Source organism: Podarcis muralis, chromosome 10, assembly GCF_964188315.1.
Source record: "Podarcis muralis chromosome 10, rPodMur119.hap1.1, whole genome shotgun sequence".
Classification (NCBI taxonomy): domain Eukaryota; kingdom Metazoa; phylum Chordata; class Lepidosauria; order Squamata; family Lacertidae; genus Podarcis; species Podarcis muralis.
Window position 1 is genome coordinate 45,735,652 of NC_135664.1, and position 22,714 is coordinate 45,758,365.

The 22,714-nt window shown below is 44.2% G+C and overlaps 1 protein-coding gene across 2 annotated transcripts; it reads left to right on the top strand.

The window, feature by feature from the left end:
- The first annotated feature begins 4,885 nt into the window (after nucleotides 1–4,885).
- On the top strand, nucleotides 4,886–19,895 carry PMM1 (phosphomannomutase 1). 2 transcript variants are annotated; one of them, XR_013394376.1, is made up of 9 exons: nucleotides 4,886–5,397; nucleotides 9,721–9,838; nucleotides 11,747–11,823; nucleotides 12,750–12,841; nucleotides 14,119–14,218; nucleotides 14,540–14,615; nucleotides 16,025–16,140; nucleotides 19,153–19,514; nucleotides 19,681–19,895. XR_013394376.1 is itself a non-coding variant. In XM_028746185.2 (8 exons), exons 1-8 carry the CDS (start codon nucleotides 4,939–4,941, stop codon nucleotides 19,273–19,275), a joined length of 1,161 nt encoding a protein of 386 aa, XP_028602018.2. In that variant the 5' UTR covers nucleotides 4,886–4,938; the 3' UTR covers nucleotides 19,276–19,895. The 2 variants fall into 2 exon arrangements, 1 of the variants encoding a protein (XP_028602018.2); XM_028746185.2 differs by having other exon boundaries at nucleotides 19,153–19,895.
- Nucleotides 19,896–22,714: the final 2,819 nt, after the last annotated feature.

Genomic DNA, 22,714 nt, shown 5'->3' on the forward strand with positions numbered 1-22,714 from the left:
CAAGCTCAGCTTCATTAAGGAGCAATAGCAAATATCCACAGAGAGAGTTATAATGGCCATGCTGCACCCTTTCCATATTTAGTAACTCTGAACTTGGTTCCTTAGTGCTCAGCCTTCGTTTCTCAGATATCTGTCGGAGTGAGATTCCTTAGGCAAAAAAAAAAGTTCTGTGGGGAAAATAGGGTATCCCAAAAACTTTCAGCACCCATAACAAAGTACAGTTCCTAGGATTCTTTGAGGGAAGCCAAAATTGTTAAAGTGGTATCACAGTACTTTAACTTTATGCTGCGTATATGGCCTGGCAATAAAAATAGAATAAAAGTAAAGAGCTAACAATTTGCTGGCCTCTCATGAAACTCAAGGTCTGTTGCTTAAAATAGATGGTTCACAATGCCTAGTGGTCCAGTTTTGCCTATGGCCCATACTTGTTTTAAAAAATTCTCTTATTTATTCAAATTTGGTATTTTCTTAACACACATACTTCAGATAAATTTTAAATAGTTCCTTAATGGACACAGTTTCCTGATGAAGTGCTATCACTAGATCTTTGAACTGAAATGTCTGCTTAATTTTGAATTTTTAGTAATTCTGTTCCTGCACCCACACATGGGATGCCTTTGCGCTATAATCATTCTAAGAACTTCCCACTTGCAGCACCGCAGACTGAGTGGCTGCCTTTGGTCAGGCTACCAGTTGGAAGCAAGTCAAGCCTCAATTCCCTTCTGTAAAATAAATGGGAAAGATAAAACTGAGCTTAGCCAATCTAGTATTTTAAAAAAAAACCCAACAACCATACAGAGCAGCACTAAAATGTATGTAGCAGAAAGAGATAAAAAGGGACTTATTTTTATTTATTTCATAAAATTGATATACCACTTGATTGTAGAAAACCTCAAAGCAGTTAACAAAAAGTTTTTGTGGACTAACATCTGTTTAGAAACCCTGCTGCAATTCACAGCTCGGCCTATCCCAACTACACACTTGCTTGGGCACGGCAACATTTTATTTTAAATGCAGCAGTGAAGGAGCTTGCAATCATAAAGGCATGCTCCAGAATACATTGCAACATTGCAGAAAATGATGTGCATCACTCAGCCAAGATGTGGACTCCAACCCTCTGAAGTGACCCTGGAATGATCCTAGAGCTATGCATGCAGCTAAACGTTCTGTGCCTTCTCTGGCCACTTCCAAGACCATAACACAGAAGAGTGATGACAGGTGAAAGATATCACACTAGCCTGAGCACTTGGAAATCATGGCTGGTACTAAGCTTTGTGCCTCCTCTCTTGAGGCATTGTGCTCTGTGCCCCATTCCCCATCCGAACCAAGATTAAAGCCCTGTTGGCATCCAAAAGGGAATATGGTGACCATTCATGCTTTTTAAAAATTTTCAAAATAATGTCCCAATAACTTAATCTTAGGGACACGGGTGGCACCGTGGGTTAAACCACAGAGCTTAGGACTTGCTGATCAGAAGGTCGCAGTTCGAATCCCCGCAACGGGGTGAGCTCCCATTGCTCGGTCCCTGCTCCTGCCAACCTACCAGTTCGAAAGCACGTCACAGTGCAAGTAGATAAATAGGTACCGCTCTGGCGGGAAGGTAAACGGCATTTCCATGCGCTGCTCTGGTTCACCAGAAGTGGTTTAGTCATGCTGGCCACATGACCCAGAAGCTGTACACCGGCTCTCTTGGCCAATAAAGCGAGATGAACGACGCAACCCCAGTGTCAGTCACGACTGGACCTAATGGTCAGGGGCCCATTTACCTTTTTAACGTAATCTCAGGGCATCCAAAAGATAGTGCTTTCTGTTGCATGGCTAACATTACTTCTCCAGCAATTATTATTCAGGAGGAAAATGTATATATGTTCTATAATACATCAGTGCTATTGAATCTTTAACAAGTTCTTTAAATTATAGCTCACCATAATTTCAAGGAGTTACCACAGCTGCCTTCTAAAGCCAAATATTTTGCCAGGTCTGGGAGAAGGATGAATACATTATAATAATGCCTTCATCGAGGAAGGCTAGCACTCGTGACAACTGTTCTGTTTGAGCAATTTGTTACCACATCTCCAGCACAGTAATCTTTGATTTATCATTTGCATCCAAATGCGATGATTGATGGCTTCAGGCTCATCCCAGCATTCAGGACAAATGAACAAATGTAATCATGCCACACAGCTTTCAAGCATAGACAGATGACTTCATTGTTATCTGAGAGAGTGAACTGTCATATCTTTCCTATGATTTCACCAGTTCTATCAGCATGAATTAACTATTCTTGCAAACAATATGCCCAGCCCTGAAGGCAAGAAGCATTTCAACATCATTTTGGTTAGATTTCTATACCTCTATTTGAAATTGTCTGGACCTACTTCAGTTTGATAGCTTTCAGATTGCTCTATATCAGTCTACCTGTTTTCCCCTCAGTATTTAGATGTTAGTGCAGATTGGAATGCTGTTCTAAAATACTAGAATTTTTGAAGTTTTGCTCTCCATCCCTGTGGTATATTGTTATGGGTTTGCAGTGGGTGGGGGAAGATCCCCTAAAATTCCTGGGTGCCATGTTCTCCCCATAGTTTCTGAAATTAGTAAATGTGGGGTTTGATCAATGGATTTAGCAACACCTAAAAAATAAGTCAGGACAGGAGTGCCTGGCGTCCATGGGGTCACGAAGAGTCGGACATGACTTAACGACTAAACAAAACAACAACAAAAAATAAATCAAGCCAACTTCCTCAGGAGATTGGCTGTGAGAAGTGCCATCAAAGAACAAAACAGGTGGTGGGAAAGTCATTACCCTGACAAAAGGCACCCAGCGGTGTGTTAATTAGCAAAAGACAACAGCAGAGTTGGGAGGGGGCAGTTGCCAGAGTTACAGGAGGCATGTTGTCACCACAGGAAAAAGTGCCCCTTTTGCATGAGACTTGGGTTGCCTTTTAGCAAGGGTTTTGGTCAGGCTTCCTCAACCTCGGCCCTCCAGATGCTTTGAGACTACAATTCCCATCATCCCTGACCACTGGTCCTGCTAGCTATGGATCATGGGAGTTGTAGGCCCAAAACATCTGGAGGGCCGAGGTTGAGGAAGCCTGGTTTTGGTGAACTAGAAGGGTGGGGCTAGATGCCATGCAAGCTGACGGACAATCTGTGTGGCGGAGACATAGATACGGCATTCTGGCTACTTTTGAATCCAAAGCTGTGCTGCTGTGCGGAGCAAGCCCCTCTTGAGATGTGATGCACAGAACCCTTTCTCCATCCAGACTCAGGTGTAAATATGTGTAAACAAACCATATTTCAAAAAGAGACTAGAATCTACACTGTGCCTCATTTTTCCCAAAGGAAACACAAACCCTGGTTAAGTGTCAAAACCCCTGGAATCTCATACTGCTTGGCAGAGACTGGGGTGGCTGGTAAAAAAATATCGTCTGAGCAAAGAACCAGTTGAATGAAGATTCAACCGGCCAACATGTGTACATGGACTAAAGGAAGCCCGTTTGTCCTTTGCTTCAGGCAGCAAAATGTTCAGGGCCAGCTCTGATCATGTCCCTAATTGCATCAAGGTGAAATATTAGTGTGAAACCTTCCAGCAGCCACCTAAGATGACTAATGCAATAAATAAACAAAGAAAGGGAAGGTGCTGTTTGTTATGGCATGACAATGCCAAAGTAAGTAGCATTAAAGTGGAAGTTGATAGTTCTTATCAAATATGGTTGGTTGGATGGGTGGATAGGATAAAGGTCATGGAAAACTGATATAAATACATGGTTTATAATGTAAACAAGATTGGGGAAAGACTACAAGAAACTTTCAGTTTACTTGCGTTATAGATCCTATTCCTGCCCTTGACAATATTGTACCTCTTTACTGAGACTTTCTGAACATAGCAAAAGTAGCCTCTGTCCAGTGCAACTGAATCAAAAGGTATATAAAACACTTTATTGCAACCTGAGGCATTACTGCTTCATTAACTCCAACTTCTTTTTGATGCCTGGTGAAGACATTGCTATTCTAACAGGCATTTAAGAGATAATGCCATTATGGTCTTTGCAGCCATTTTAATTAAGATGTTGGTGCTGTGAGGGGAGATATTATTTACTGTATGTTATAAAAGTGATAGTTTTAGTTTTGCTATTATTGATTTTAATGTCACATTTGTTTGAACTGTATTACATGGGTTGTTGTTTTTTCTACTGTGTGAGTCAGTTTGGGACTTTTTTGGGGAGAAAGGGCTAGACAACCAAGAAATAAAATATATACTTTTTAAAAATTCACAAGTTTCAGTATTTCCAGAATAACAATGAAGAGGCTAGTAGAGTAAGTGGAACAGGCTAGCAGAGCAACTCTGCATTACCAATGCACAGTACGGTAATTTAGTTATTTTATCTTAAAGAACACAAAACTAAACATTCACAAAGGGCACTCCACACTTCAGTGATAAATATCAGTGGGAGGCAGATAATACCCAGACAATCTAGTGCCATCCAGAATCTGCTAATACCCAGGCAATCTAGTGCCATCCCACCAGTCCCAGGGTTAATGGAAGTTGTAGCCCAAAAATCTGGAGAGCACAGAGTTGGAGGAGAAGGCTGCCATAGCCTTGATTCTTATACTGTATTCCTGTTTCTAATTTCCCATTTACAGCTCACTTGCTTAGCCGGTGCCTCTGACCTACTGCAGTTTTTCTGACATCCTTTTGTCTACCTGGTATGTATGGAGTTTCACATACGACGTATTATTATTACCGGTATTATTATTATTATTATTATTATTATTATTACTACTAGTAGTAGTAGTAGTACTACTACATGTATTTTTATATCCCGCCTTTTCACCTGACGGGGACTCGAGGCGGCTTACTGCTGAAAACACAGAATTCCTCGTGGAAGTGTTTTTGTTCTGTGTTCCGCGTCGGTTTCTTCTCCTTGCTAAAACGTGATGGCGGGAAAACCAAGACGACTATGGCAACACGTTAAGAGAAGTACCGCGGGCGTCCCTTACGCCGCCGCCGCCGGCGGAGGGAAACGGCGGGAATCTTTGCCCGGCTCTGCGTCCTTTTCCTCGGGAAGGAGCCGCGCCGAGGTCCCGCCGAGCGAGCCGGCCAGCCTGCGCTTGGCGCCGAGGCCCCTCCGCCCCCCGGCGGGTGTACGTGTTGCCAGGCCGGTTTACACGAGTCACATGGGCGGCCCTTCGCGCCGCAGTTGGGTCGCCTTCGGGCCGCCGCCTCCCTCCCGCCTCCTTCCCGCCTCCCTGCCAACTGCAGCCTCGTCCCTGCGAAGGAGCCGCCGAGGAGGGAGGGAGGGAAGGAGTCCCGCGGCTGCAATGGCTGCCACCGGGAACCGGGAGCGGATCCTGTGCCTCTTCGACGTGGATGGGACCCTCACCCCGCCTCGCCAGGTAGCGGACCCCCCCACCCCGATCCCCCACCCCTGCTTCGACGGCGCGCCCGGGTCGCCCTTGGGCGATCTTTGGAATGAATGGAGACCCCACGCCGGAGTCGCGCCTTTCCTGCGCCCAGATGACTGGGCGGCTGCGCTCGGGTTCTGGCGCTAGAGCTGCTGTCTGGATCGGAGTCCAGACCCAGCTCGCCCAAGCCCGGCAGAGGGGAAGGCAAGAGCGACGCTCCTCCTCGCCCACCCCACCTCTTCTTCTCCTTCCTGCAACCGGTTACGAAAGAGTTCAACCGCGGGCCAAGAGGTCCGTCAGGATGCAGGCAGGCTGCCGGGTCAGGTCTGGGCTTCGCTGCAGGGCATCTCCGCTACACGGTTACGTAAGAATGGTGCGCATTGGACCGGACCGCCGACGTGCATCTGCAATATTGCAGCACTTAACGGCGCAATCCTCTGCAGGGCTCTTCGGAAGGAAGTCTCGCTGTGTTCAGTGGGGTTTGCTTCCTAGCAAGGGTGCCGGAGCGAGGACGGCAGTCTTAGCGCCGCTGGACACGCTGGGGGCAACTTTTGAGCAAACATAGGCTTGAGCTATTGGTTTCCACAAACTGGTCAGCTAGGTGCAAACTCTAGGAAGCTCACAAGCAAGGCAGAATCTGATTACTTACTTCTTGGTCCTAGGATCTGGAACTTGGAGGCAGGGATGCCAACAGGATTTCCTGGGTCCTGTATGCTGTATGTGGGTTGGGTCCTTGCATTGGCAAGAACTGCTTCTTAATCGCAGTGGCATAGCATAATCGCAGTGGCATAACAGGGGCGATTGCCCTGGATGCAAAATTCTTAGGGGTGCAAAATTTCATAAGAAAAATAAAGAAAGTAAGTAGTAGTATTAGTAGTAAAAAAAAAAAAGCAGATTGTTCTCCTCCATCCAGTGTCAGACTGGCAGCAACAATAGCAAGCTTCTCTTTTTTTTCTTCTTCTGATGCTCTGGGAGGCTCCCTTTCCAAGTCCTATATCAGCTTTTCTTCCTCTGGTTACTTAACAAAAGTGATTAAAAGACTTTAGCAACAGCTATTTATTTTCCTAATAAGGCTTACAGTGTTGACTCCACAGTTTGCTTTCTAACTTTTTTAAATAGATGTCTGGTTGACTATTTTTTTAAAAAAACAAAAGCTAAGAGTTTTGGGTCCCTGCTGGCTTGGAGCCCAGTACATATGTTCAGACTATAGTTGCACACAAGTGCAGGAAAAAGCCTTAGCAGTTGATTATGTCCAATGTAGAGACTAGTCTTCAGTTTTAAGCCTTCCCACCTCCTCAAACTGCAAGGTGGATGTGTCAGGCAATTAGATTTAATCAACTTTAATTGTTACTGTTCTTTGGAAGGATGAAAAAAAATTAAAAGAAAGCCACCTCAAAGTATTAACCACTGGGCTGGATCCAAAGTACTGCACATGGAAGTAAAAGAGCTGCTAGTGTTGTTCCAAGAACACATGTGCAATGCCAGATTGGTGGGTGGAATAGCAGTCCTTAAGCTTCTCTTATGCAACCTCTTGCCTATGTGTCAGATTGTTTCATGTCTGTTTCACAAGATTCTAGCTCAAAGGGTAAAGTAGCACTTCCTTGAGCAGAAGACACTTTCAACACATCAAATAAAAAGATTTGATGCATTCCATTAAATTTTCAGCAAAATAATGCATTAAACTGCACTGATATGCCCAAATTTGCTGAACTGAGCTGAGAGAATGTGTCATATTTTGGTCCAATGTGTATAGAAACAAGCTGCAAAATTCATCCAATGCAAAAAAATGAAGGTGTCTAAAACTCAGGCCCCCTTTGAGCTTGAGGCTCAGGACAAATAACCCTCCTGGCATCATCCCCTCCACCTCTGATTGGCCCTGGAGGCACCAAATTTAGTATTTATGGAGTCCAGGACCAGGTGGGCTGTGATTGGCATTGCACATACACAAGAAAGCAAGCTTAACACTTTTTGGAAATTGGGAGATGGGTGGTTGAGGTGCTAAGTTCATGGGATGTTCCTGACCTACAGGACATTTCAGAGGAGGGCTCAGATTGCATGTACGCCAAGGTTCAGGAAGGACCTAACTGGTCCACTTGGACAGCTAAAGAAATTGTGTGGGGTGGTTCTGTATCACAACAACCTGGATTCCACAGGATTCACCTGATGCTGCACATTGCAGGGAAATACTGATAATATCAGGCAAGCAGTCAGTCAAAGAAGCTTGCCATTATTAATATTCTCATTGGAGAACTAATAAGCTCTCAAGGCAACTCCAGAGCACAGTTAGACAGCTGTTGCCACTAACCATTCACGAATATATGATGCTATAACCACTGTCAGCCCAAACCATTTGGCTGCCTGGAGTGCAAATGGTGCCCTACCCACTAAGGCTAAACCTATAGCCCTCCAGATGTTGTTTGACTCAAACTCCACCCCTGATCACTGGCTACAACATCTGGAGAGCCACAGGTCCCCGAACGCTGCTTTAAGTCTTGCTGCAGGTTTGGGACATCAGTTGCTGCCTTCATCTGTTCCTTCATAATGCTGCTTGAAGAAGGTCCCTACATTCTGCTGCATGGCAAAGCCTTGGCTGTGTCCATTCACTCCACCCTTCGAATTTATTTATTTTTAGATTCAATAGGTGATAAAATCCTAGTGGGAAAACAACCAAGGAGACAACCTAAATATTATTTGCCTTGTGATCACAATGTTGATTTACTCAGATACTAGTCTTATCTTTTTTGGAGGGGCATAGGGCATGTCCAGAAGTGTTGGATTTGGCGCACTACAGGCGGTTTGCTTCGCTGTGGATGAGAGAGTATGTCCAAGCAACTCTGAAGGGTTGGCAGAGTGGCTTCCTTTGCATGCAGATCATGTGAGCTCCCATTGCTCTGTTGACGGTGCCTTTGAATTAGACCAGCCTGTCCCTTAAGTGTTTGGTTGTTCATTTAACCATCTAATATTTTAATTGTGGCAGGGTGCTGGTGCTGTGTGGATTTTGCAAAGTAAGAGACATAAATTAGGTGCAGATGGTGTTTTTTAAAGTCTGCTACTGCCGTAGCTAAACTCATTTGCAAAACATGCTAGATGAAATGTGTGTGTGTTTTAAATTGACTCTTGTAGGTTGCTGAAGAATATATGGTTTTGTTCCCAACAGCTAGAGGTTGAATCACTAAGAGGTTCCTTGCTTTTTTGCTTTGAAGTGATAGGTGAATTTTCACCAGTGTAAATAAATGTTACAGTTCAATTCACTAGTGCTTCTGATGATAGTCGGTGGCAGGGCTGGCTCTAGGTTTGAGAGGGGACTGTGGGCAAAAGTGTCCTCTGGCAAGCCCCTCCTCTTGTCAGTGGGTCCTGGTGGGCTTATCTGCCTATGGTGCCAGTGCTTCAAGTAGCAGTGGGCAACTGTATCTAGCAACATTTTCTGTTTCCCACAGTGCCTCCCAGGTCTGGGGCATTGTGGGAACTTAAAAAGATGGCTGTATCCAACCACCTGGCACTCAGTGCCAGATCAGAAGAGAGGGCAAGGCAGGGCAGGCATCAACAGTGGACCTTGTTGTGGTGCTGGGGCCCTGGCAACTGTCCAAGGATGCCAGCTGCTGAGATGGTAGCCCTTTACAATGAAAATACAACTGTTCCTTTTGACAAATAACAGTGAAATCTCAATTGTTTGGGGGGTGAGATGGGGTGTAGCGAACTTCAATATGTGTTTGGAATCAGATCTAAATTGTCACATTATTTTTAACATACACTACTGTTTCCACTCCAGCTAAATCTTTTTCAAAATCACGTATTAAACAATCAATTGATTAACCATTTTGACCATTCAGTTACGGTAATACTTTTAGCCACAGGAGTAGGAATTGTAGTTCATCAGCATCTGGAAGTCCTGAGGTTCCCCACACCTGCTTTATGATATCAAAGCACAACTAGGAAGAAAAAGAATAGAGTATTCGGTCTCTTCATTTTGTTCAGAGATTGTTCAGCTTTGCTGTGCAAGAGCCTTCCACTTCTATGGCATAAATCCACCAGCTCTCCTGGCATTTCTCTGTTGTTCCAGGTTACAAATGCTCATTCTGCTGCAATGAGTTTGTTAATCTCTAGGCAGCCTTCTGCAACATGACACTGTCCAGATGTTTGGCACTATGACTTCCCATTGCCCCACCCAGTGCTGATCAGATGGGAGTTGTAGTGCACAACATATGTAGGACACCAGGTTGAGGAAGGCTGCTCTAAGGCAACACAGGTCTCTCAGTAGTTTTTGTTTCCTGCTGGCATGCCAATAACTACCACTCTTTCTCCTTTTCCCTCCAGAAAATTAAGCCTGAAGTAGACGAGTTTCTTCAAGAGCTGCGTACAAGAGTGTTAATTGGGGTAGTGGGTGGCTCAGACTACTCCAAGATAGCTGAGCAGCTGGGTGAAGGAGATGAAGGTGAGCAATACATACTTCTGCTTTCTAGGTGCTTTTGTTTAATGGAAGCATTTTGTTTAATGCTTTTGTTTAATGGTGCTTTTGTTTAATGGTGCTTTTGTTTAATGGATTGCAAAATCAAGCAATCGTAGCAGTCATATTGGTGAACAAAAGGGTGTGCAAATTGACACATGCAGAGGAAAGCACATGGTATGGCTGCTGTGGACTGCACCATTTCAGACTGCAGGGGTGGGGATCATGTGACTCCATGCACCTCCATCCTTTTTCAAGGAAAGCTAGTGTGGGGAGAGGTTTGGGCCTAAACTTCACCCAAACAGGCCCCATCTGAAGAGTTTTGTTTTATGTGCAGAGGCATTCAAATGTGTGATTCTCTACCACTCTGAAGTGGTACAGCCTGGGAAGGACTATCCATGGGCTGTTTCTGCATATTGGATCAAACCCAAGACAGTCGTAGCATTTCTGTGCTACTGTAACATAACTGTACTGCAGATCCACAAAGCCAAACTCAGTATTGGAAGGTTCCAAATAGTCCTTGGAAGCTCAGCATGTTCTCCTGTGGCTTCAGACTGGTGGGAAGTGGAATCAGCTCTGGCCTTCGAAAGTGGGTTAACTGGCCTCCAGAGCCACGTGGACAGGGACAGACACCTGTAGCTTCTCTCTATCCTACTCCCTATATCTGCAGCATTACCCACTATACATTCAGTTCAGGATTCCCAAGACATCTCATTATATCCCAGATGTATAAGGGGTGGATTTAAATTGGCCCAATGCAGTTTCGGGATCCTCTTGATCAGGTCCAACAAGAGCTGTGTGCCTGACTTATTCCAATGCAGGTACATCACGAGGGAAGACAGATGAAGGTCCCAGCAGAGAAAGCAGGAACAGGAGCACAGCAAAGAGGGAGGTACTGAGGTGATGGAGAAAGGCGGAGATGGCGACAGAGCCAAGGGCATCATGGGATATTTGTTTGGTACAGACATAGAAACAGGGACCCAGAAAACTGCAGGCACTTGCAACGCAGCGCCATATGGAATAGAAGCAGCTTCCAGAAAAGCAGAGAAGGAAGCCACCAGCTGAATTTATACTGCAAACAGTCAATCCTATCTGGCCTGCAATAAGCCTAATAAGGTTGCAGGGCATCCTACAGTAAATGGCATCATGAGTTCATTCACAGCCCATGTTTCCAGACTTAGTTGGTGGGGTTCCTCTGAGCCTGTGGTCCTAAGTGCAAGACTTGCATCCTTTCGCAGAAGTAAAGCAGAACGGTTGTTCCATGCCTTTGCATTCCCCTCCATTGCCCCTTCCCCCAGTGACAAAGAATAATATCAGATTCTAAAACCTTCCTTCTAGACTAGAGATAACCTAATGTTCCCTTAAAAGGAAAGTGAACTGCTGATTCAGCATTGGCCTTTTTATCACTGCTGGGAAAGGCCAGTGTGAAATAACCTGTAGCTGCAGATCTGTGCACATTTGCTTGCAAGTAAGCTTCACTTAGCACAGAGACATGTGCTTCTGAGTAAACAAGCTCAGGGTTGCACTCTGAGTTACTGAGACGTTCCAAATGGAAAAGTGGGGGAGGCCAGACAAAGAGAGCATGGGCAGGCACAATTCAGCTTTGTTGCTGTGTGTGTCAGATGATTGAGTTCTCACTCAGCAACTTGCACACCTTCATCTGTAAAATGGGAGCATCACTACCAGCGTTCATGAGCATCACTATTTTCAGGGCACCTCAAATCAAACTTTGCTGAAGTGTCAGAATAAAACCACAGAGATCCTGCGATTCAGCACCCACTTCCCTTGCAGCCCCTATCTATCTGACTGATTGATATTTCTCTCTCACCTTCATTTCCCTTCCTTCACTTCTTCTCCTCAACATCCTTTTTGCCCCTACAAATCTATTCCCCACAGTTATCGACAAGTTTGATTACGTCTTTGCAGAAAATGGCACCGTGCAGTACAAGAATGGGCAACTGGTCTCCAAGCAGGTAGGCCCCGCCGCTTTGTGCTCTGCCACCAAGGCTGCAAATTTCCTCCTCCTCTTGCCTTCCTTCCCTGCCAAATCTCTCAGAGAGAGATGATGGTATCCAAAGTCTCTCAGGTTATCTGGCTCCATACAGTTATCTGATAAGCCAGTATTTTATTGAGGAAGGGTTTCCCTCCCCCACCCCTCCAAAAAAGGAGGGAAAACTTTGAAGTAATGCTTGAACAATTTTAATTTGTGAAGTAATATGCCCAACATCTTTCTGGCATCTTCAGGGGCACTCAGAAATGACAATAAAGATTATGTTAAAAAGTACTCAATATCAAAGCTAATAATCTTAACGTAAAGATATACACTTTATATCAAATATGTAAGGTATTTGTATGGGTATCATTTATAAGGATATTAATATTCAGTACTCTTCATATATATATTATATATAGTACTGTATAACTTAGGGCTATGGAGTCCCCGATGTTTTAGTCCCTGAGAGGACACAGTATCTCCTCACAGGAGCAACTGGAGAATCTGTTGCTCCTGGCTCTTCCCACAGCAGGAAAGCCCCTTGCCAGGCCTTAGATAAATGCATGTAGACTTGGAAGGGACCCCAAGGGTCATCCAGTCCAATCTCCTGCAATGCAGGAATGTGGACATCTAATCCTTGTTGTGATTTCTTTTAGTGCAAGGTGATATGTCAAAAACATGTTGAGCACATTACAGCACAAAATAAAATTCTCAAGCAGCATTTTGAATCTTCATTTCCTTTTTTCCTTGATTTACTGGTCCTTTTGGTGCTGCCCCTCTCTTTTCATTTTTGTTCTATTCAACATATAATAAAATAACCTGTTCTGATGTTCACAATGTGGGTGTATTTGGTAAGAGAATTGCACTCTGTTGCCTCAGTGTGACCTTTGGGGGTTTTTTTGACAGGCTATCCAGAACCACCTTGGGGAAGAACTTCTGCAGGATCTGATCAACTTCTGCCTCAACTACATGGCACTTCTAAAGCTGCCCAAGAAACGGTAATGGCCCTTTCTTATTCCAGGGCATGCAGACTCTGGCTTGTCTCCTTAAGGAAGTGTCCCAGTCCCATTGTTCAGGAAGTGCCCCAGCTTCTCCAGAGAGGCTTTTTAGGACAAGCGTGTCACTTCAAGCTTGGGGAGGGGCTTTCCTTCCTTAAGTTAACTTATCAAAGGATTCAGGTCTCTCTTTTTATTTTCCAGATACTGTGTGAGTATTTAGAACCACAAAGTTGATAATCCAGCCCACCCAACTAAAACAAAGAACCTTAATCTTCAAATAATATCCAACAGAAACCTTTCCACTGTTTTATTGAATACAGTGGAACCTCAGGTTAAGTACTTAATTCATTCCGGAGGTCCGTACTTAACCTGAAACTGTTCTTAACCTGAAACACTACTTTAGCTAATGGGGCCTCCTGCTGCTGCTGCCACGCCGCTGGAGCACGATTTCTGTTCTCATCCTGAAGCAAAGTTCTTAACCCGAGGTACTATTTCTGGGTTAGTGGTGTCTGTAACCTGAAGCGTATGTAACCCAAGGTTCCACTGTACCTGAAAGGGAAATATTCCACAATTTCTTTCAGCACTTGATTTCATTGCATAACTGTTCTTAGAGTTGGGTAACATGTTAAGAAGAAATTCCTTCCTTTCTGGAGTTTAAACTCATTGCCCTGTATTCACTATGCTTTCTAACTAGTTGCTATTGTTTCCCCACTTTTTCCAATATCCTTCTATATATTTTTAAGGAGTCAGTGTTTAGAACAGAAGGAAAGCAACTCTGATTTAACTTAGCCCTCACAGATGTTGTGTCTTGTGAGTACCACTTTCTAAAAAACCAGGTTAACCTCGACTCAGTTTATGTTATTTTGCTACACTATAATGCTGTGCCCAACATTGCAAACACACTGCATACTTTGTCCATGGGAATTTTGCATCCTGAATAAATGAAACATTAAAGAGTGGTATTCTAGGCATTTACTTCTAATAGCTCCAGTTCTTGTAGAGGAAAAAATCACCCTGGAAGAAGAAAGATGCGATAGGTAAGGGCCATGAGGAATCTATGATCAGCTCTCTTAGGAAAAGTTGCATGCCACACACCATAAGCAAGGTAGAGGTCCCTCTTCTTGTGGTTAGTTTGACCTTGTGTTGTATCACGGCAGGAAGATTCTGCTTGACTTCATGTTAAAGAAATCAAGAGGCTGTGCAACAGAACTGTCCTTTTTTTTACAACCACATACTCAACTTTCTCCTTTCTTCCCCTTTAAAAAAAAAATTATCAGGGGGACGTTTATTGAATTTCGCAATGGGATGTTGAACATCTCTCCTATTGGTCGAAGCTGCACTTTGGAAGAACGAATAGAATTTTCAGAACTGGACAAGGTAAATAATAAGCATTAGGCTCCAAATGTATTTGTGACACACTGGAGCCTGTTAGAACCCCAGGGTGGTGGGTGGGTGGGTGGGTGGGTGTTTTCTAAGTATTAAGCCTGTTGCTAGGGTACCTTGCCTATAAGCTGGAGCGAAACAGGAATATTATTCTGACTGGTCACAGTTATTGAAAGAAATTGCAAGGCACAAACACAAAATACTGCGTTTCATGGGCGAAAGTGGGATCTGAGAAGGATCAAAGTAATTGAGGGGGATGTTTCCTTATCCCTCTTCAGTCCTCTCTCACTTGTTTTCTGTTCATCTCCTTTACAGAAAGAGAGGATTCGAGAGAAGTTTGTAGCTGCCCTGCAGAGGGAGTTTGCTGGCAAAGGCCTGCGGTTTTCCCGAGGTGAGAGTTTTCTTAGTCCTCTCTGTGATTTGGGAGGAACGGATAGGAAAAACAATTGATTTTGTATCCAAGAAGAATATGCATATATTCTTCTTTTGGCTGTGTTGTGCTTTTGTGCACACAAGTTCATTATTCTTGTGCTAGGAACTGATAATAAAAAGATTTTTTTAAAGTGTGTTTGGGTACTTGGTACAATTAGTTTTGGGGTCTTAGAAAAGCAAAACACCTAGCATGGTTTATGTTTAAAAAACTGGGTAAGTGCTTTGTTACAGGACTTAAAAGAGGTTTCCCTGTGGTGATCCCTGTCTGCGATGAGTTTATTTTCCATACTATTCTAAAACCCTCAAACTTTTTAGACATAACATCCATTTAATTGAGTGAAACATATGTCCAAGTTAGTGTTCTTGGAAGGACTGCTGTTTTAACAGAGGGATCACTTTCTTTGCCAAGAATTGCCAGGATCAGAGCATGGTCTGTGGCTAGCAGCGCTCTGCCTAATACTCCAGTGGTCTGGCAACAATGCTCTGTTTTGGGTGCAACCCTATCCATTTGTTAGCCCTCTGTGCTCCTGCCCCCCCCCCCCATCCCAAATATGTGTGCCCCTTCACTGCCACTCCTCTGAACTCTACGCGTTCAGCAGGAGACTGAAGGGGGAAATGGCTGTACTCTTAAACCTGAAATCGTGGGCCTAATCATTTGTACATCCTAACATTTGGCTAACATTTGACTAGGAGTACAGTGCTGGCAATAGTGGGCTCTTTGTCCCTTACTAGGGGGCTGGCAGGTGGCCATATTTCCTTTATTTGTGGTGGGGGCAGTTGCTATTGGAGCTGTTGCCACCAGCAAGCCAGAATAATTTATCTGGAATACAGCTGTAGTACTGCCAAACTGACAGTGAATGAGGTCTCATGGCAAAAGTCCTTTGCTCTGCCCTGCAGTGATCCAATGCTAGGACCAATCTGCGTTTTACATTCGTCCCACAGTTAACAGACTCTCCTTTCCCTGCCCAGCCGTACGTAGAAGATAAGAACACTTTAGAATAGGGTTCCCTGCCAGCCCTCCAGCCAAAAAGCTTGAGAGCCACCCTTCCCCCTTATAGATATTTTTTCTGAGAAGTCATTAGCTCCTGCTCCTCACACTTCCCCAGCCAACTGTTTCTTGTTTGTGCCTTTGGCTGATGGGGCCTTGCTGACGCCATTCCGTCCCATTGCCATAGAAACGGCAGCTACTGAATTAATGTGTCAGAGAAGCAGGCAGGCTGGCAGCCATGGTGCACGACCATCTATCACGGAACAATTTATTCTACAAAAGCCATTTGCACCTGAGGTGTTGAGGGGAGATCTTTTTCCTGCAAGCCTCCCCCTTCAGTCCGTTTCCCTTAATTCCATCACGCTTTCCCCCTCTGGCAGGTGGGATGATCAGCTTTGACGTCTTCCCTGAGGGCTGGGACAAGCGCTATTGCCTCGATATCCTTGAGGATGAGAGATTCGACACCATCCATTTCTTTGGGAATGAGACAAGTCCAGTAAGTAAATCTGACCAAAGCCCTGTTCTTTGACAAGGGGCCAAGTCCTGTGTGGGATCGAGGAAGATAAAGCTGTCCATATCTAAACTGGCAGGCTCTCCACAGAGCTACATTGCATTAAAATAACCAGCAGACTCCCATTTCCACTGTGGCTCAACTATGTCTTTTCCACAATGTTTAAAGGGCATTTGTGTATTTCAAAACATTTGGTAAATATACCTGGGGACCATGGCTGAAAGCCTGTTTTCAGATGTGCAAATGCCCTTTGGATGTTTCAGAAAAGACACAACTGATGTGTGATGGGAGCATTTGCTGTAAGGTTTGAAGTGGCTCTCGTTCGCATTTTCCAGCCTTACAAGTTGGTACCTGGACTGCATGAAAGCAAGTATAAACTAAGAGTGCCCTCTTCTGGTGACTGGAAAATGCAAAGACATCTGTTCAAGTACCATTTCATTTCAACATCTCTAAAGGGATTTGTCTGCGCAGAAGCTTTGCGAGGAAGTAGAAAAAGAAGTGGACAACTTTTGTATCACATGAACACAATGAATCTTACAGTGCAGACAGTGCAGAAGGTTGGTGGTTCAAATCCCTGTGACAGGGTGAGCTCCCGTTGCTCTGTCCCAGCTTCTGCCAACCTAGCAGTTCAAAAGCATGCCAGTACAAGTAGATAAATAGGTACCACTGCGCTGGGAAGGTAAACGGCGTTTCCATGCACACTCTGGTTTCCGTCACGCTGTTCCGTTGTGCCAGAAGCAGTTTAGTCATGCTGGCCACATGACCCAGAAAGCTGTCTGTGGACAAACGCCAGCTCCTTTGGCCTGAAAGAAAAATGAGTGCCGCACCCCATAGTCATCCCATAACTGTCCAGGGGTCTTTTACCTTTTACCTTTACCTTTACCTTACACAGCTTTTAAAAAAGACTCTGAAAATGCTCTGAAAATAACCATTTTAAAGCTCACAATGGAAAATTTCATAGGGAACTATTTCAGCTCAACAGCACCATCCGGTGTCACAGTGGTGGAACAGTGCAAGTAGATAAATAGGTACCGCTGTGGCGGGAAGGTAAACAGTGTTTCCGTGCACACTCTGGTTTTCCTTACAGTGTTCCGTTGCGCCAGAAGCGGTTTAGTCATGCTGGCCACATGACCTGGAAAGCTGTCTGTGGACAAACGCCACCTTCCTCAGCCTGAAAACGAGATGAGCGCCGCACCCCACAGTTGCCTTTGACTGGACTTAACTGTCCAGGGGTCCTTTATCTTTACCTTTACCTGTCTGCACAGAAGCTTTGCGAGGAAGGAGAAAAGGAAGTGGGCAACTTTTGTCTCACATGCTCATCGTGAATCTTACAGTGCAGACAACGCAGCCCACACTTCAGCCCTTGTGTAATTGCTTTCAGGTGCATTGTGGACACACTCTGATTATCTGGTGTCGGTGCTCTGCAGAGATTGGATTTACCAGTTAAGCACACCCAACCCTCTTTTTAAAAAAAACAACCTACACATGGATACACTTATATAAAACATGCCTGAAATAGTGTGGTTCATTGGCTCTCCTCCCTCCCTGTCAGCATCTGTCAGCATGTGAGGTCATGACTACTGATGCATGACAGGGGGAAATCAATACCATGAGCAGCAGCATCACTTCAGATTAGGTTTTACATGAAGTCAGGTCCCACAAGAAATACTTTAATTTACAAATTTCGCATAACGAGGGTACGCAGTCCCTTGGGTATGCAGAAACCACCTTCTGATCCGATAGGCACCACATAACCCAAGTTGAGAAGGGAGCAGGAGAGGGGGGAAGATATTCTTTCCAGGGCTCAATAAATACAGTGCTTTCCAGAAGCAGTGGTTTTGTGTCTCGCTGCCCACCTCCGCATTATTTTCAATTCCTTGCTGGTTTGAGATGGCTTGAGCCTCCTGGCACATAGACTTTACAGCCAGGGTGATGATCCTGAGACTCTCCAGATGTTGCCAAATTCCAGCTCTCATTGGCCCCAGTTGGCCGGTGGTCACTGGTCACAGGCGATGAGGACTGTAGTGCAAAAATATCTAGTCCATCATTGCATTTTCATTGTGGCCAATCAGCTGTCTAAGGGAAGTGGGACCTGAGTGCAACAGCATTCTGCTCACTTGTGATTCCCAGCAACTGATATAAAGCTATCCATTTTTGGGTGAAAGTGTGGCATATATGCCTTGAAGTAAATAAATAAATCTGAGGTCTGGCAGGGGGACTCATATTCTGCCTTAATGGGGGGTGGAAATTGGATGGTGATGATGATGCGGGTAATAATAATTATTATTTATACCCTGCCCATCTAGCTGGGTTTCCCCAGCCACTCTGGGCGGCTCCCAACAGAATATTAAAAACATGATAAAACATCAAACATTAAAAACTTCCCTAAACAGGGCTGCCTTCAGATGTCTTCTAAAAATAAGATAGTTGTTTATTTCCTTGACATCTGATGGGACGGCGTTCCACAGGGTGGGCACCACTACTGAGAAGGCCCTCTGCCTGGTTCCCTGCAACCTCACTTCTTGCAGTGAGGGAACCGCCAGAAGGCCCTTGGCGCTGGACCTCAGAGTCCGAGTTGAACGATGCGGGTGGAGACGCTCCTTCAGGTCTACGGGGCCAAGGCCGTTTAGGGCTTTAAAGGTCAGCACCAACACTTTGAATTGTGCTCAGAAACGAGTCTGTGTTTTTCAAGTATAGTAAGGCTGCAACTTACAGAAGGAATACACCTAAAGCCAAAATTGTGTATTGTCCAAACACATTGGGTTCAATGGCAGGTGGGATTGCCAAAGTCTTTTTTACTGGACACTTTTTTCCCTTTCTGCTCCCTTTTTATTCATTTTTTTTTATTATGCCAAGCATGTTGAGCTTGAATGCGCACATGTTAAATACACCCAGGTTGTGGGCTTACGGTATTCTATACTTGCCTGCTCATTTTAACCACCACGTCCAGCACCTTAATTCTAAGCGGCCAATAGTAAAGATTCTTCTTATCCTTAGGGTGGGAATGATTATGAAATCTATGACGACCCTCGCACGGTGGGGCACAGCATCCAGTCTCCCCAAGACACAGTCCGGAGGTGCCGGGAGATCTTCTTTCCAGAGACAGTGAATGAATCTTGACTCGTGGTGTCCCTGCTGCTCTCGATCACTCGGATGAGACCCTCACTCACCTTAGGAAAGCACCTTTTGGATCCTTTCAGGACTTGCTGAGGCCCAAGGTCAAAATGCACTTTGGAAACGGGAGCCGGAGTGTCAGAAAGGGAGGGAGATGATGAAAGCTGTTCATCAGTTGCGCCATCATCTTGCTACTGGGGAACTGCAGAACCCCAATTGCCATACCCTCATTCCCACCAATCGAGGTAAAGTGTTGTTGTTTATGTTTAAAGTGAAACCTGTATCCTAGTTAAGGCTTTTTTCCTTTCTTATCTGGAAGCTAATAATCCCCACAGATTCACCCAAATGAACCTATTTTTGAGATGATGATTATAATGATTGAAATAATTTATATACCCCCTTCCATTTCAGGAAGAACTGCCAAGGCGATATTTTTGAGATGAATCTCAGAAAGACACTAAAGTTATATTTAAAAGGAAGCAGGGCCTGTAGTGTTACAAGTACAAGACCTGTCAAGTATTTTCATATTCTTGAACCATCAATGTGGTTGGCAAATTATTTTTTGAGAGCCTTTTTAATGTGCGAAAGGAGAGCGTAACCTGAACGATAAATAATGGCCCCTCCTAGCAGTAGTAATGTTTTGTTTTGTTTTTTAGACATTGACACATGGCTATTGTGCCAGAATGTGGATGGAATATGCACTTCACATCCATTGAAAGCAATGCAGTATGGATGCTGGCATCCACACTGAGATGCACATCTCATTTATGCCTGGGCTTCCTGATCTGGCAAGTGATACCTGTACAGAAACTTTCTGCTGCATGCAGATCTCCATCACTCGATCAGGCTGAACAACAGTGCTGAATTGTGCATCTTTAAACAGTTTTCAGCTATGTTAGTTGGATGACCTTTGAGCAATGTTAGGGATTGTGCTGTTGTAAAGGACTTTGTAACAAAGGCAACATGTTCATTTGGCCCCCAAAGTAAAGAGTATAAAAGACCATGGGGCCCTTCAACAAAATGTTGCAGTGTGGAGAGTTCCTGTTCAGTGCCCTCCCCCCGGATATTCCATTCCATCCTCAGAAAGCATTCTGTGGCCCCTGAGCACCTTCAGGCTTCAGCAGTTGTTTTGGGTGGTGGTTGTTTTCCTTAAATATCCTCTGTTCTTCCCAAACCTGCAACTATCTCCCTCTTCTGTATATGTGGTGTTTTGTCTACATAAACAATGGCACTCGCACTGAAAATAGGGAGAATGATGGTTTGAGCATAGGGCAACAGAAGGACCAAGTTCTAATGCATTCACACATTCATAAATCCAGATGAATTAAACCAGGTTTATGAATGAGGAAATGTTTACAGCTGTAGCTTTAATATCATTCCTGATTAGTCATCAGATTGCGATGTAGATTTCCTTCTAGACTTGTCTGATTAAGAATCTCAAGTTCAGATTTACTAAATGTTTGAATGTGAAATTAGCTATAAACTACTGAGACTAGCCAAACTGTAGCAAACATTGCTACTGTTTATTGTTTCCATAAGCATATATTCTATTTTAAATTACCTTCAGTGTAGACAGAGCAGCAGCCTTCATTACTGTAGTCTCCAAACCTTAGATTTTTATATTTAACACAGAAATATTTTCTTTAGTTTCCAGAGGGGTAATGCTGTTAGTCTACTGCAGCAAAAAGAAAGAGACTAAATATTTGCCTGTTTCTGCCTTTAGATAAAAATAGTGATGGTTAATTGCAAAAGGTTCTTCCTCTGGTTGGTGACTTCCCATGAGAGTACAATTATATATGCTAGGGCTGGGCAATATATCAATATATTGTCCAAAACCCATTTGAAGGCCACATGGTGATATCAGTTTCATAAATCACAAATCATGGTGTGTGTTCAGACTGGACGATATATCATCCAAAACTGGTTTGAAGTCCATTTCATGGTATCGGGTTCATAATTTTGGACCTGGCAAAATATCATAAATCATAATGTGTGTGTGTATGTATGTATGTATGTATGTTGCAGGGAGCAGCAAATCACAAGAGCAGTCGCTGGCAAAAATCACGATGCAGGAAAAGCTGTGACGCCAGCCAATGCCTCTACATAGCTCCATCCTTATTTCAGACATTGTGATATATTGGTATATCACGATGTTTAGCTGTGGCTATATCATGATGTTGAAAACCAGCCCTAATATATGCATTCCACATACTGTGCCACACTAAGATTGAGTTGCTTCATGCTGCTTACTTTTCATTAAACAAACAAACAAATAAATAAACAAAACAACAAAAAAAACAACCCCAGTTCCTAGCTCTCATGGTTTCATGCACAGTGTTGTGAATTTGGAAGCAAAGCCTTCCAAGCAGTAAAAGAACTCAGAACTGGATGCTATGACTCAACTTTCCTTTGTATCTGTTAAGATGCCCCTCTGGTCATTGTCTTGTCTGCCCTTTGTATCCTATTCCCTTCTACACTTGTCCTCATCATTCTTTCACCCCAGTCAAAAAATATCTCAATATTTTCCAATAAGCCAACAATGTATTTCACTCGGAGCCAGTTATGGGTTGACAATTTGCATATTTACAGGTTTATGCTGATGAAGATGAGCATTGTTTTTGTCAGTGCCAATAGATCAAGGGTACAGAAGCTGTGACTTGACTATAATTCCCATCACCAATGACCACTTCAGCTTTGGACACTGGGAGTCCAGCAGTATCTCAAGGGGAAGAGGTTCTTTCATCCATGCAGGACACCCAGTCCATAGCACATTTGAGCAGGGCGTAAGGAGGACACAGGTAGAGTGTATGTGCCCTTTAAACAACAGGTAAATAAATTCAGGATACCTGCTGTCCTACAAGGCTGTCCCCTCCAAGATTCCTGAAAGAAGGAAAGCACAAAAAACATTAATAAAGGGCACGACCCTTTTATTATATACTCCTCAGTAGAAGATAGCTGTCTACACTCCATAGGTCTCATAAACTGTGTCTGTACTCCCACCCTCTGCCTCAAAGGCAGGCCGCGGGCTTTGTATGGCACAGGTCAGAACTTATACAGTTCAACTGAAACTCCAGGAAAAAAAATGACAGCTGTAGTAGTCAGGGCAGGGCAGCCTCTTATGAAAATCGGCTGCCCTATTCCCTCCCCTACTCAGTGGAACATGGAGCTCTCCAAAGTGAATGTTCATATTACGTAGCTCGTATCATCGTCATCTGCAATGAATGCTTCCAGTTACTTTCATATGAACATGAACGCAAGGTTTGTTTATATACACCACACTAGTGTAGGACGGCAGCTTGCTACCTGCATGAATGGATATTTGAAAGTAAAGGGTAGCGAGGAGGGGATTTATCTTAGGTGATTGTCACTGCTGTTCCCAAACTGGTGCCCTCCAGGACTGACAGCCTTGCAGCTACCGAAGTCAAATGTAGCTGATGGACACTGC

What these genes read in the sequence shown, in the direction of transcription:
- PMM1 (XM_028746185.2), top strand. Translation starts at nt 4,939, where the DNA reads ATGGCGGGAAAACCAAGACGACTATGGCAACACGTTAAGAGAAGTACC. An exon ending in AATTTTCAGAACTGGACAAG is followed by an intron (nt 14,219 to 14,539) that starts GTAAATAATAAG and finishes TCTCCTTTACAG; the next exon opens with AAAGAGAGGATTCGAGAGAA. An exon ending in AGGCCTGCGGTTTTCCCGAG is followed by an intron (nt 14,616 to 16,024) that starts GTGAGAGTTTTC and finishes CCCCTCTGGCAG; the next exon opens with GTGGGATGATCAGCTTTGAC.